Genomic DNA, 13,979 nt, shown 5'->3' with positions numbered 1-13,979 from the left:
GAGACATTTCTTCTGTGAACTCACTCACTTTAAAACTTGGCAATTCGTCCAGTCAGCGCTGATGGCGTGTCTCCTGTGTGCCAGACCATGCCTGGGCACTGTCCCCAGTGCCTGAAAGCATCAAAAACAAGATGCTCTTAAGGAGCTCAGAGATTAGCCAAGAGCCAAAAATAGCATTACAACATCATGTACCAAGGTGTTATAGAAACAGAGGAAGAAGCAGTTGATCATGCCAAGGTGTTGGTGGAGGGATGCAGGCAAGAATTTTCCACAAAAGTGTCACATCCGAGTTCAGTCTTAAAGGAGGAGTAAGAAGTGCTGCAGATGCAGGAAGCAAAAGGTGGCCTTCTAGGCAGCAGAAACCATATATGCAAAGGCAAGGCGACGTGAGAAACCATGGTGTGTGTGAGGAACTTCACAAAGTTGGTTATGACCTGAGAAAGGTCAGGCGTGGTGGCTCACACCTGTTGTCCCAGCTACTAGGGAGGCTGAGGTGGGAGGATGGCTTGAGCCCAGACGTTGGAGGCTGCAGTGAGCTCTGATCGCACCACTGCACTCCAGCCTAGATAACAGAGCAAGACCTAAACAGATTTATTTTCTAGAGTCTTAAAAGATTGGAGCTATAATCTTCTGTAGCAAATTTTAAAAAAAAATTTTGAGTCTGTTCCAGTCGGTAGGCTCAATGTAAAACCATGGTTGGCAGCCTTTTATGCATTATCATAAATAATTTCAACTGTTTCTCAACTGAGAACATATTAAAATTTTTACATTCATGGAGAAAATGGGGTTTTATCTCTTTAGTTGCTTCAGTTAAAAGAACTGAAAGGTATGTAAAAGGAGTGAGGGGACAAGTCCAGTCAGATCTTTCTAGGCATGACCTGTATATAGAATAACTACTACCTTCTTGTTCTGTTGTCACTCCCAGAGTCCCTGTCACCCCTGGGAGCTACTGCTTTTGTGCCACAGGAGCAGCTGTTGTGAAAGTCCTTCCTAGTGTCTCCCATGACTTCTTACTCCTTCCTGAGGTCCCACCCCATGGTGGGAGGGCTTCTCTGGGGCACCTTGATAAGCCCCTGAGAACCTTGTCCCTGCCCCTATGCCCTCCTCCGTCCCTACCCATCTCTCCACTGGCACATCCTTGGACCATACTCGGGAGCCCAGCTGAAGGGAGGGCTTGGGCTGTGGTTGCTTGGTTTGCAAGAGGAACTGTGTTCCTCTGCGTCGCAATTGAAACTTAAAACTCAGAAGGAGGCTTCTTATAGAAACCCTTTGTAAAGGGTGATTCTATCCTATTATAGTATGATGATAATGGGTTAAATACCTTTTGTTGGTTAATCTGGGAATCTAGCCATCCTTTATCAAGTGGGTTGAATGGCATTTATTTTCTGGCAGTTTGTTTTGCTCTCTCTTGTTCTTAAAATATCATTGGGGGGAAATGTACATAGCCCACAAGTAGCTTACAGCCTAACTAGATGGACTCTCTAAGAAGCAGCATTTGGATCCGTGTCAGCTTAATTTGTTTTTCAATTCCAAACACCACGTAACACATTTTTCCCCCTCCCCACCAGGCTGATTTTTACACCAACTTTTCTGGGGTGAATGAACATACACCAATAACCTATAAGAACTTTGTGAACTTTTCTGATATTTTCCAATCTAATGAAGAGTATTTCAGGAAACTAGAAGAACTGAAGGCTGCCCACATAGAAACTATGGCAAAATTAGAGAAAATGTACCAGGATAAATTAAATATAAAGGGAGTTCAGCCAGCAATCGTCAAGGAAGATGCTCTTAGTGACTCTTCTGGGTAAGTTTGTACTCAATGTCATTTGTGGACTATAAAAATGTATACTAGAAAGTGCAGAACAAAGTTATTTCAGAATATTTTCTCTTAAATATTCCTTTGTACTCTTAGGTTCATCCCACAGAGGTGGGATTTTATTCAAAATGTTTAATGATTTGTCAGCTTACTAGGTGACCTCTTATTTTGAGGGTCATTTGGTGGCCATTTTGGTCTCTTCTCTCTGACTTACCACTCATAGAACTGTAGAAATGTATCAAAATACTTAGTCCGGGCCATCTTAAACGATGAATATTAAAGTTTAATTTTAAAAGCTCTGTATAATATGTGGATTAACATGAGTTCATTAAAGATCTAGTACAAGGCCGGGCACGGTGGCTCACACCTGTAATCCTAGCACTCTGAGAGGCCGAGGTGGGTGGATCGCTCAAGGTCAAGAGTTCGAGACCAGCCTGAGCAAGAGCGAAACCCCATCTCTGCTAAAAAATAGAAAGAAATGATCTGGACAACTGAAAATATATATATAGAAAAAATTAGCCGGGCATGGTGGCGCATGCCGGTGGTCCTAGCTACTCGGGAGGCTCAGGCAGGAGGATCGCTTGAGCCCAGGAGTTTGAGGTTGCTGCGAACTAGGCTGACGCCACGGCACTCACTCTAGCCCGGGCAACAAAGCGAGACTCTGTCTCAAAAAAAAAAAAAAAAAAAAGATGTTGTACAAAGAGTTTAGCACTAGGAGACATGAACCTGATTTACGTTTTCAGAATAGTCTGCAATTTCGAGACATTTCTTCTGTGAACTCACTCACTTTAAAACTTGGCAATTCGTCCAGTCAGCGCTGATGGCGTGTCTCCTGTGTGCCAGACCATGCCTGGGCACTGTCCCCAGTGCCTGAAAGCATCAAAAACAAGATGCTCTTAAGGAGCTCAGAGATTAGCCAAGAGCCAAAAATAGCATTACAACATCATGTACCAAGGTGTTATAGAAACAGAGGAAGAAGCAGTTGATCATGCCAAGGTGTTGGTGGAGGGATGCAGGCAAGAATTTTCCACAAAAGTGTCACATCCGAGTTCAGTCTTAAAGGAGGAGTAAGAAGTGCTGCAGATGCAGGAAGCAAAAGGTGGCCTTCTAGGCAGCAGAAACCATATATGCAAAGGCAAGGCGACGTGAGAAACCATGGTGTGTGTGAGGAACTTCACAAAGTTGGTTATGACCTGAGAAAGGTCAGGCGTGGTGGCTCACACCTGTTGTCCCAGCTACTAGGGAGGCTGAGGTGGGAGGATGGCTTGAGCCCAGACGTTGGAGGCTGCAGTGAGCTCTGATCGCACCACTGCACTCCAGCCTAGATAACAGAGCAAGACTCTGTCTCTAAAAAATAAAAAGAATGGTGATTAAAAGTAGGGAGAGGTCAGAGGTAAGACTGAAAAGGTAGGCAGGGGCCAGTCTTGAAGGGCTTTACAATCTAGACTTGACTTTGTAGCAATGAGGAATCATTCAAAAGTTTCAAGCAGGAGAGTGACATGATTAGATACATATTTTTTGTCTTTTGTTTTCTGTTTTTTTGAGACGGAGTCTTACTTTGTTGCCTGGGCTAGAGTGCCTTGGCGTCAGCCTTACTGACAGCAACCTCAAACTCCTGGGTTCAAGAGATCCTCCCGCCTCAGCCTCCCGAGTAGCTGGGACTACAGGCATGAGCCACCACGCCTGGCTAATTTTTCCTATTTTTAGTAGAGACGGGGGTCTGGCTTTCGCTCAGGCCGGTCTAGAACTCCTAACCTCAAGCGATCCTCCCACCTCAGCCTCCCAGAGCACTAGGATTATAGGCGTGAGCCACCATGCCCGGCCCAGATATATGTTTTAGGATGATGACTCTAGAAAGAGTAGAGTAGAAGTTAGACACAAGGAGCCTCTGCCATCTCATGTTCCTCCCCTATACAACGAAGGAATCAAACTACATAATTTATAGGAATCTCCCAGCTCTATTCTAAATAAAGTGGTAATTTCTAAAAGTCCGATCCAGATCCTGCCTCTAACTTATTATACTTTGACCTTAGAAAATATTTAACTCTATCTTAATTTTTATATTTGGTCACATACAATTGAAAGTGTAACCTAATTATTCTTCTTCCTTAGATCTGTATCAGAAAAGAACTCCTATCACCCTGTCTCCTTAATGGCATCGCTTTCTGAGCCTGATTTAGGCCGGTCTTCCTCCTTGTCTATGTCTTCCTCTGAAGAGGAATTGCCCGACCTAGAAAAAGACTATCCTGGGAAAAATAGAGTGATGACCTTTGCTAAGGAGCTCATCAACAACATGTGGACAAACTTTTGTGTTGAAGATTACATTCAGTGTAAAAATACTGACTTCCAAGCCGTTGAAAAAACAAGGAAGAAACCAAAAGAATGGGTGCCCACAATTACAGTACCCGAGCCTTTTCAAATGATGATTAGAGAACAGAAGAAAAAAGAAGAGGCCATGAAATCTAAATCAGACATTGAAATGGCACGTAAACTGCTCAAAAAACAAGAAGAAGATTCAGAGTGTAAGAAGAAATTCCGAGCCAATCCAGTTCCTGCATTTGTCTTTCTCCCCCTTTATCGTGATTTAGTCAAGCAAAAGGAAGAGCGGAGGCGGTCTCAGAAAGAGAAAAGCAAAGCAGCTCTTTTGGCCTCACAAAAGCCATTTAAATTTATTGCAAGGGAGGAACAGAAGCAAGCAGCCCAGGAAAAGCAGCTGACAGACTTTTTTAAGTCTAAAAAGAAAACAAATCGATTTAAAGCCAGACCCTTACCTCGATCTATTTACGGTTCAACTACCAATGACAAGTTAAAAGAAGAAGGGCTCTGTGGAAACACTAGGGCACGGCTGAGAGCCCAGGAGCTTTCACAGAATTCGTCCCCTCTGCCTTCTAGGCCAGCTTGCCGCCTCAGGAGCCCCAAGGGTCCCGAACAGGCTGTAAAATCGAAGTGTAAACACAAGGTTAAGTGCCGGACTTCTGATATTGAAGACCTTCCTGAGAGATATCAGAAACACCTCCCAGAACCCAAGTGCCCAAAACTCTTAACAGTCTGTAAACCATTTGATCTTCGTGCATCTTCTCGTGCATCTACTAAAAGAGAGAAAATTTTGGCAGACATTAAAGCAGATGAAGAAAATTTAAAAGAAACACGTTGGCCTTATTTGTCTCCAAGGCGTCAGTCACCGGCAAGAAGTGCAAGTGCAAAGCCTTTGCCTTGTAGCTGCAACCCTCCAATGCCCACAGAATCTTCCAGAGGACGAGAACAAGCCATAAGGTAAATAACTAGGATGCAGTACTGACTGACTCATGGTTGCTAAACTGGTGTTTGCAGCTCTGTTGATTTTAGGTTGGTAAATTTAGAAATATCAAGAAATTATTATTGTATCTGTAAGATATTTTACTATAATATATAAAATTTTGCCAGAGGGTAGTGTTCTAAGAAATGAATGTATTTTTCGTTTCATAAATCTTTGAGTATAGAAAAGGTTACAGTCAACCTTGATATGATTTCCAATTTCACAGTCAGATCCTTCTCAAAAGGTTGCCTTTTTTCAACCTTTGAATTTATCCCCTGTTAAATCTTTGCGAAACAATGTTCTCGTTGGCTTAAAGTGAATTAAGCCTTAGTTTGTTGCCCTCAGGAGATCACTTGAGGAAAAGAAAATGTTGGAAGAAGAGAGAAATCGGATCCTAACTAAGCAGAAGCAAAGAATGAAAGAATTGCAGAAACTCCTGACAACCCGGGCTAAGGCTTATGACTCACATCAAAGTTTAGCTCAAATATCTAAATCCAGAGTAAAATATCTCAGGTATCATGAAAGAATCCTGAATCTTCAGACCCCTGGTTTTCAAACTTACTTTCTTTTTTTTTTTTTAAATCAGCAGATACCAAAATATGAACAGATTGAGAATGGTATTAGCATTTTAGTTTCTGGATTCCAGTTATTACTTATACTCAGCACACATATACACACACTCACCTCATGGTGAGAGCCAATGTATATACTCACCTCCACGGTGAGAACCATGAAGCTGTGTTGAACAGAGACATTTTCTTTTATGGCCATAGTTAATAGCTATAATCTGATTATCAGCATCTAATCTTTTTCTTTATATTATTTTTGATTGCACAATAAATGCAGTATTGGGAAAAATCTTTTCATTTATTATTTTTTTAGTTAGACACAGGACCAATGCAGAGAAAAATCTTGATTTGCATAGATAAAGCTCCTTTTTTAACAGCTTGCCATGTAATCTCAGAGTATTTTTCAATAATAAACAGGTATGTCAAAGAGCTTTGTTCTAAGGTATGCGTGAAATCTGATAGCACAAATTAACACGTTGGGGTTATTAACATCGATTATGTGATGTGTTAATGTTTAGCAGTATGTGTTATATTTTTGTTATCGTTTCACTATAAAAAATAAAAATATTTGTAGAATCCCTAGAACCCCTTCACAGAACACTAGAGTTCTGCAGTACAAAGTTTGAAAACCAGTGTTCTAGATGTTACACATAAAAATGTTTAAGTAGGAAAATATCTCCCCCAAAGTCAGGTAAGTAATACGATTTCTTAATTTTTAATCTTTTTTGTAAGAACCAAAAGATATGTATTTGCTTTTTATTACAGTGAATATTCCTATATAATGTAGCATTAATTCATTGATAGAGGGAGCTTTATTTGATGAACTTGAACAAAACATTCCTTAGAAATATACTATTTACCCTTAGGAAGTAAACTAGCTTTTTCATAACACCAACTTGTGTATAATTAAGCATAATTATCATTTTAAAGTATATTTTCTCTAATCCATAAGATCTTACTATCTCAGTAGCTTTAGTATATCTGATTTGGAAAAAACAGCATAATTTAATTCATTATAGGATGTTGTCCAAAGAGTAAGTATGCTTATGGTAAATTAACGTCTTTTGGTTCCTGTTCCTCCTTTCTCCCTTGATATGTTCCTGTTGAATTATTAATAATTTTGCCACTAATCTTTAAGAGATGTCATTTTGGGGAAAAAATAAGAGCAAGGTTGTCTCATGTTCAGAAGAAGTTCCTTAAAGAGAAGATGTAGTTTAGACCAAAATTTTCTTGGTCTTATGCAGTTATAAATGAGATAAGACGGCCTTCATTCTTCTCTTCAGGCCAGTTTGAAGCCCCTGAATGCATTATGCCTTGAGGATTTCAGAAAGCAAAGTATTCAAACTGTTCCCAGGGCATAAAATGTGTGTTTTCAAAACCTAGGATTTTTATTCTGCATTCCGTAAGTAGTTACCTGTCTAGAAAAGGAATTGAAGTAAACTGTAAACTGCGCTTGTAATTTCTGATTTGTCATCTAAGCTAAATGTTATATGTGCAAGTTCTTATTTCTTAGATGACCTTTTAAAATCCCATTCCTTTTATTTAATTTTAGAAAGAGTGAAAAGGAAAGGATGAGAGAATATCGACGAAAACTAGAAGAAAGAGAAGAAAAATTAAAAAACAGGCCACTACTATTTGAAAGAGTCGCTCAGGTTGTGTTTGTTGGAATTTAAGAGCTATTATCAGCTTTTTTCCCCAACATCTTCAGCTCCTAAATTTATAGTCCATTTTTCTTACGTGTTATATAATTATTGAGATATATTATTGTTGTCTGTGAGAGCTTCATCAAATCAGCGAAGTAAGTAATTTTGCTTAAAATCTGAGTATTGAATCTTGTTGATGAGGCTTGATAAAGAGCACGCTGCCTATCCAGTCATTCTCAAAATATTCGTTTCACAACCTGTGTTTAACGGCTAGTCGTTTTTCAGTACCAATGTGGTGAAATATTAAGGTGAGCCTTCACAATATCATTTGGAGGTCTTTGAAGAATTAAAAAAATGAAACAAAATGGCTATCGAATCAGATTTATGTTTTTTTTTAAAGTTAGTCTATAATTCAATCTTCTCTGTAATTGTTAAAAGGACTAACTTCCTATAGGGAAAACAAACTGGTCTTATGGATGGTGGACTCTGATTTTACTAAATTTACACTCAATTTTACAACGGAGTAAAACTGGAGATTTGTCAATTTCAGGCCATCTTTGTCCTCATAAGGGAGGGGTTTGTGTGGGTGACATGGCTTAACAACAGACAAAATCACTGGAGGTTACAGGTGCTATGTTGTGAATTTCAAGCTGTTACAATTGGAGAGTAGACAGTTGGAGCAGGAGCACTTACCTGTGGCAGATGAGCATAGTTACGGGACTGTACTTGTCAGTTACTGCCGAGGACAATGGACGTGTGTTGTGGGTGAATATGCACATTATAGTCTCTCAAAGTTATGGAATCCTTTCACTTACTGATTTGAATATAATTTTATATAATGCCTCTCATTTTAAGGGGTGGATTTCTTTTAACATCTCAGTTTCAACTTTAGAGGAAAAAAATCATTTTAAGGTGTTCGGTATTGTACAGCATAAAGTGATTGACACTTGGCTCAAAGATGTTATCTCCAGCTCTGAACTGCAAGATTTTATGTCCACTTCTCTAGTGATCTCTACCTAGATTTCCCATAGGCATCTTACATTCATTTTTACCCCCAACTAGATCCATTTCTTGATTTCCTACTTTGGTTGGGGACGTAATTTAGATGACTGGGAGCCACTTTGCCTGCCTGTGACCTCCCCAACTGGTCATACTAAGTTTTATTCCTTAGTAATTTTTGGATTTGCTCTTCCAACCATCTGTGATGGTGAAATGCGAGATGAAACCTCTATTATTTTCTATCTGAATTACTATAATAGTTTGACCGGTCTTTCCACTTTGCTCTTTGCAGAGACATTCATTATATCTTCACCTTGCCATTCCCATTCCCCTGCTAAAATGTTAACCCTGGTCAGGCAGTTAATAACCCTTGGTAACAGGAGCAATCATCCTTTCTCATGGATTTCATTCATTCTGATTTTCAATGAATGGTACCAAGGAGTCTTGTCATTAATTTCCCCAAACAATACCATAAGGTAGGTCTCCCTATATTACAGGTAAAGAAACTGAAGTTCAAAGAAGGTAGGTCACTCATAAGGTTTATGATTAGTAAATGGTAGAGCAAGGATTGAATCCCAAATTGATCTGCTTCCGAACACTCAACCCTAAGCTGTCCTGCTTTCTCCCAGAAAATAAATCTACAGTTCTTGGCATGGTATACAGAATCCTCTGTGATCCCTGTTAAACTCTTTAGTCTATCTACCACTGCACTCACCCCGCCTCCTCCCCCCACGTATACCCTTTACATTCAGGACTTTCCAGACTACTAGATAACTAGTTTCAAACTTGAAGTCTTTATTCTTGCCATTCTTTAAACATCCTTAGAGCTTCTTCCTATCTTCACCTAACTCTTGCTCTTTCAAGCCTTAGTGTACAAACACTTCTTGCGTTGTTTCTCCAGGGTGGGTTGGGTGCCCTTTTCCTCTGTGTGCTTTTAGTAGCCTGTGCACACAGTCTGTCTTTGCTCCTACTGCATTGTGTGGAAATATTTGTGAAATAATCTCTCTCTTCCCTTCTAGCTAATTAATTTTAAGGGTTGATGTCAAACCTTTGAATTTCCAGCACCTAGCACCTAAGACAATGTCTGGCACAGTGGAGATGTTAATAAATATTTGTTAAAAACAAAACTGAATGATTATGATCAAATTAGCCAGTTAATGACCTTACATTTTCTTTCTGGGGTTAGCCCAGGCTGCAAGCACTACTTTGACGTATTTGTGATGACTCTCTGCATTAGTAAGCGGTTTTGTCATGCTGTGAATTCCACCGTTTCGAAGCACCACAGAAAATGTGGCAAAATAAATGGTGTGTATGAAATTAAACCCATAAAGAAATTTTAAGTGTTGAAAACATACATTAGTTTTATAGCTGATACTTCTTCCACTTTTGGCCCTCACATATGCTGTTCCCTTTGCCCATAACTTTTCTTCCCCCATTTACCCCCTACCTCCCATGAGGGCTTGGTACAGACTAAGTGTTCAGTAATTATTAAATAAATGAAAGAATTAACTAGAAACTAAACTTCTGGTTATAAAAAAAGTTTTTTCTCTTAAACTAGGTACTGATTATAGACAAACTTTCATCATCTTGTATTATTTTAGTTTCTGGAAGAAAAAGAAGCTAATCTTTTTTGGAGAGTCTTTGATAGTAAAATAAAATAACCGTACAGTTATTTTAACTGTTCCTTTTATTTCGTAGTCTTTACAGGTCTTATGCATGGTAAAATGCAGAGGGGCGATATTTGCTCCAATTAAGAAAAATAATACATTATTCACCTTGATGTAAAATATTAAAAGGTTATTAATTCTACATATGGAGTGACTATGGCAGTGAATCACTATTGCTTTGGTTTTGTTAACATCAGTTAGAACATTTTTTTCTTGCAGTCTATTTTGCTGTGACTATCCCTGCTAATTAACAGCTGTTATGTAATAAATTTATTGCAACTTTATGCATTGCCCATTTACAGCAGTTAATTGTAGTCTCACTGCTATTAAGTGATCCCCTAGCAAAGTATGTCTGTGATCCATTATAGAACAAACCATGTTGTCTTCTTTCTTGGAAATCACGGGGTTTATTAACTGAGGAGATGTTAAATTGAATTTTAAACCAAATTCAGATGGAGATTTACTAGCATTAACTTTGATTTTTAGTGTCTTTTGAATCTCTTTTATGTTTAATTTGCTTAAATCAGAATATACTGTCCTTAATGCATTAAGAGTTAGGTTTGGGGTTTCTTTAATCTTTTCTGCAATCTTTGATCATACTTCTCATTTCTCACTTTGCCCTGCCTTTCAGTTTTCCGAGGTTTGTCTATTGGTATTCGCAGACTCTGGATGCGTTTTTACTTACTTTCCTAAAAATTGTTGTTATTCACAGTGGGTGCAATTTAGCAGCCGTTTGAGTGCTCCCTTTTTCAGTTTTCCAGAGTATCAGGAAACGCACTGTGATAGTTTTATCCATTGTAGTCATTCTTTGCTATTTTGGTTTCTCCTGTGGAACACTGGATTCCATTGTCCCTCGTTATGCAGGAGTCCCCTGGTTAGGCACGTATCTGACAATTGCACTGCTGAAGTCAGGCTTTAAGCCACCTTCAAACTCTAGAACGACCACTACCACTTAGAGCAGCATGATGGAGTGGGAAGGACCTAGGAAAAGGGTTAAGAGACTTGATTCTATCACTCACTAGCCTTATGACTTTAAGCAAACCATTTAACCTGGAGGGGTGGTGGTCTTGGTTTCCTAATTTATTAAGTGTAGAGGTTAGACTGGGTGCTCATCTATGCCCTTTCCAGTATGGGATGCCTACTGGTGCATTGGAACTGGGCCTTTCCTAGTCACCTTGCTTTCGTTGGAGATCTAAAGGGCAATTCTTGGCCCTATACTAGTCCACATCCATTCACAGAACTTAAAAGTAAAGTTGATCTTCCCTTTCAAAAAAAAGAAAAGAAAAGAGAAAGGAAAAAGTAAAATTAAGGCCCGAGTGTGAAGCCAGTCACCTTGTGGCTCCGTAAAACCTGTGGTCTCAGGGACTGTGAAGACTCTGACTCGCTCCAAGTACGAGAGGGTCAGCACAACTCCAGCAGATCCCAAAGCCAGGAACTAACATTCTGGAGACTGGAACCCAGTTCTAAATCCATATTCTTTTTGCTGTCTCCCTTGGTTCTTCCGCAGAGTAAAGATAGCAACACTGATGATTTTATCACCTTTGATGGGTTGGGGATTTGGCTTATAAAGAGTAAAAATTACAGTAGCACATAAAAAACTCTCTGACAACTGGCTCTCACAGGAACTTATTTTCTTATTTTTCTAGATAGATACCTTTCTGTAGTCCTAAAAGTATATAAAACCTAGGTATAGTGAAAAAAATAATTATAGATCAATACTCATGTGGCTACCACCAAGCTAACAAATTGTATTGTTAGACTAGCACCCCAGAAATCTCCAGTGTGCCCCTCAGATCACAACTTCCTACCTCTCCCTAAGAGGTAACCACTGTTCTAGCTTTTGAGATAAGCACTTTCTTGTTTACCACTTAGGTACCTATCCTCAAACAATATAGTTTAGTTTTGCCTATTTCTGAACTTTATGTAAATCATACTATATGTACTTATTCGTGCTTTGCTTCTTTTGCTCAGTATTATATTTGTGAGAGCCATGCATGCTGTGGCATACAGCTATAGTTCATTCATTTTCTTTGCTTTATTTTACTCTGTGGTATTTATTCATCCTACTATTGATAGATATTTGGATAGTTTCCAGTTTGGGGTTATTACAAATAGTACTATCCTGAAAACTCTTGTACATGTCTCCTGGGTCACATATGTAGGAGTTTCTCTGGGTGTATTCTTGGGATTATAATTGTTGATCATAGGGTATGCATATTTTCAACCAAGTGTGATTGTTGAACTTAATTTTCACTGCCACTTTTAACCCATGCATTTTGAATGGAAATTTAAAGTCTTTTGTTCTCATCTAAAAAGATTTGTCTTTCCTATAGAAAAATGCAAGAATGGCAGCAGAAAAGCATTATTCTAACACCCTAAAAGCACTAGGAATATCTGATGAGTTTGTTTCAAAGAAAGGCCAAAGTGGAAAAGTATTTGAGTACCTCAGCAATCAAGAAATGAAAAGTTTCACTGAAGATAAAGAAAGGTAACATATATAAGATCTGAATGGTTTACCTTTGAAAAAATTCTTACCTACAGGAAAGCATACTATTCTATGTTGTTTTAAAAAGATCTTTTATCTAATGGAATACATGGGAACTGTTATGAAACATATTGATATTTCAACATGTTTGGCACATTGAAAATATTACATAGGGATAAAGTATTTTGTTTTCAAAGCAAAATAACTTAGATTTCTGACTGACATAAATAATGAAAATAATAGCTTGCTTTCAAATAAAGTTTGAAGACTCAATCACTCAAGTTTTGAAATAGATTAGTTCTCAGGAATATTTAATTTCCCAGTTGGCACTTTTATAGAGTTTTCTTGATAGCAAATTGGAACTCATGCCCTTGAAGACTGGCTACACGATGGCCTACATTGCAAAGGGTCTGTTTACCTTTAAAACTCATTTTCCCTTTGAAAGATTGATAAATTTTTTCCTCTAGCTTTAATGAAGAAGAAAAACTAGAAGAAAGAGAGAATGAGGAAGAACATTATCTTGTTGATACCAACAGCCAGGATTCTTGCAAGGAAAAAGATGAAGCTGATGAAGAAAGTGGAGAAGAGAAATCTGTTGAAGAATAAAACTGAATCAGCAAGGCCTCCTCTCTATGCCCTTGCTGTTGTTTGTAGTATGGGGGAGTCAGTAGCCACATTTGTGAGTTTAAGAACATCTAGGGGACACCTTGACAATATGCAGAGCAGTTGATTGAGCAAACCCATTTGTAGCCTGAAAGCTGATTGGTCATTTGGTCAGTTAGGGTAAGTAAGGCTTTGCCTATTCGGTTGTGGTGATCACTACATGTGGTCTGTTTACAACTATGATCTTCCTTGTATTTTTAAAAAGTGTTTGAGAATCACAGCTGTCACAAACTGATTAGTTATAAAAATATACATCATTATTTTTGGTGGAAGAAAATGGCTTAGTATTGAGAGTAGAGGAGAAGTATTAGCCTTTAGTGATTTCTTTTTTAAGAATTCTCTGCCAAGCATGAATCAATAAATATTTTTAAATAAATTATTTGCCCATTCTTTTTCTCTGCAATACATTTCACAAAATGAATTCTCAAACTTGTTTTGTTAAGTGATTTAAGTTTCTTATCTGAGCCATTTTAAAAAGTAATAAAATAGAGAAAAATAGATAACTTGCAAATTTACATTCATTCCTGCACTAAGAGTTTACTGTTAAATTATTTTCTTTTTATCCCTAGTTTTAGTCTAAATTTTTTTTTTAAGCAACAGGATCTCACTCTTTCCCCCAGACTGAAGTGCAGTGGTGTGATCATAGTTCACTGCAACCTTGAACGCCTACGCTCAATTGATCCTCCTGCCTCAGCCTCCCAAGTAGCTGGGACTACTGGTGCACACCACCATGCCTGGCTAATATTTCAATTTTTTTGTAGAGACTGGGTCTTGCTAAGATGCCCATGCTGGTGTCCAACTCCTGGCCTCAAGTGATCCTCCTGCTTCAGCCTACCAAA

The 13,979-nt window shown here is 38.6% G+C and overlaps 1 protein-coding gene across 2 annotated transcripts in view; it reads left to right on the top strand.

The window, feature by feature from the left end:
• FAM161A (family with sequence similarity 161, member A) overlaps positions 1-13,620 on the top strand; it is a 19,939-nt gene extending 6,319 nt beyond the window's left edge. The window contains exons 2-7 of one of the 2 annotated variants that reach the window (XM_012639195.1): positions 1,569-1,807; positions 3,932-5,092; positions 5,460-5,627; positions 7,236-7,335; positions 12,326-12,480; positions 12,945-13,083. In XM_012639195.1, coding sequence (XP_012494649.1) covers positions 1,569-1,807; positions 3,932-5,092; positions 5,460-5,627; positions 7,236-7,335; positions 12,326-12,480; positions 12,945-13,083 — 1,962 coding nt within the window. Of the gene's footprint in view, positions 1-1,568; positions 1,808-3,931; positions 5,093-5,459; positions 5,628-7,235; positions 7,336-12,325; positions 12,481-12,944 lie in introns of both variants that reach the window. The other variant, XM_012639196.1, reaches the window with a different exon arrangement.
• The last annotated feature ends 359 nt before the right edge of the window (positions 13,621-13,979 follow it).

The sequence above is a fragment of the Propithecus coquereli genome, unplaced genomic scaffold (assembly GCF_000956105.1).
Source record: "Propithecus coquereli isolate 6110/MARCELLA unplaced genomic scaffold, Pcoq_1.0 Scaffold138, whole genome shotgun sequence".
NCBI classification, from domain to species: domain Eukaryota; kingdom Metazoa; phylum Chordata; class Mammalia; order Primates; family Indriidae; genus Propithecus; species Propithecus coquereli.
This window is presented reverse-complemented; position numbering and strand designations above follow the sequence as displayed.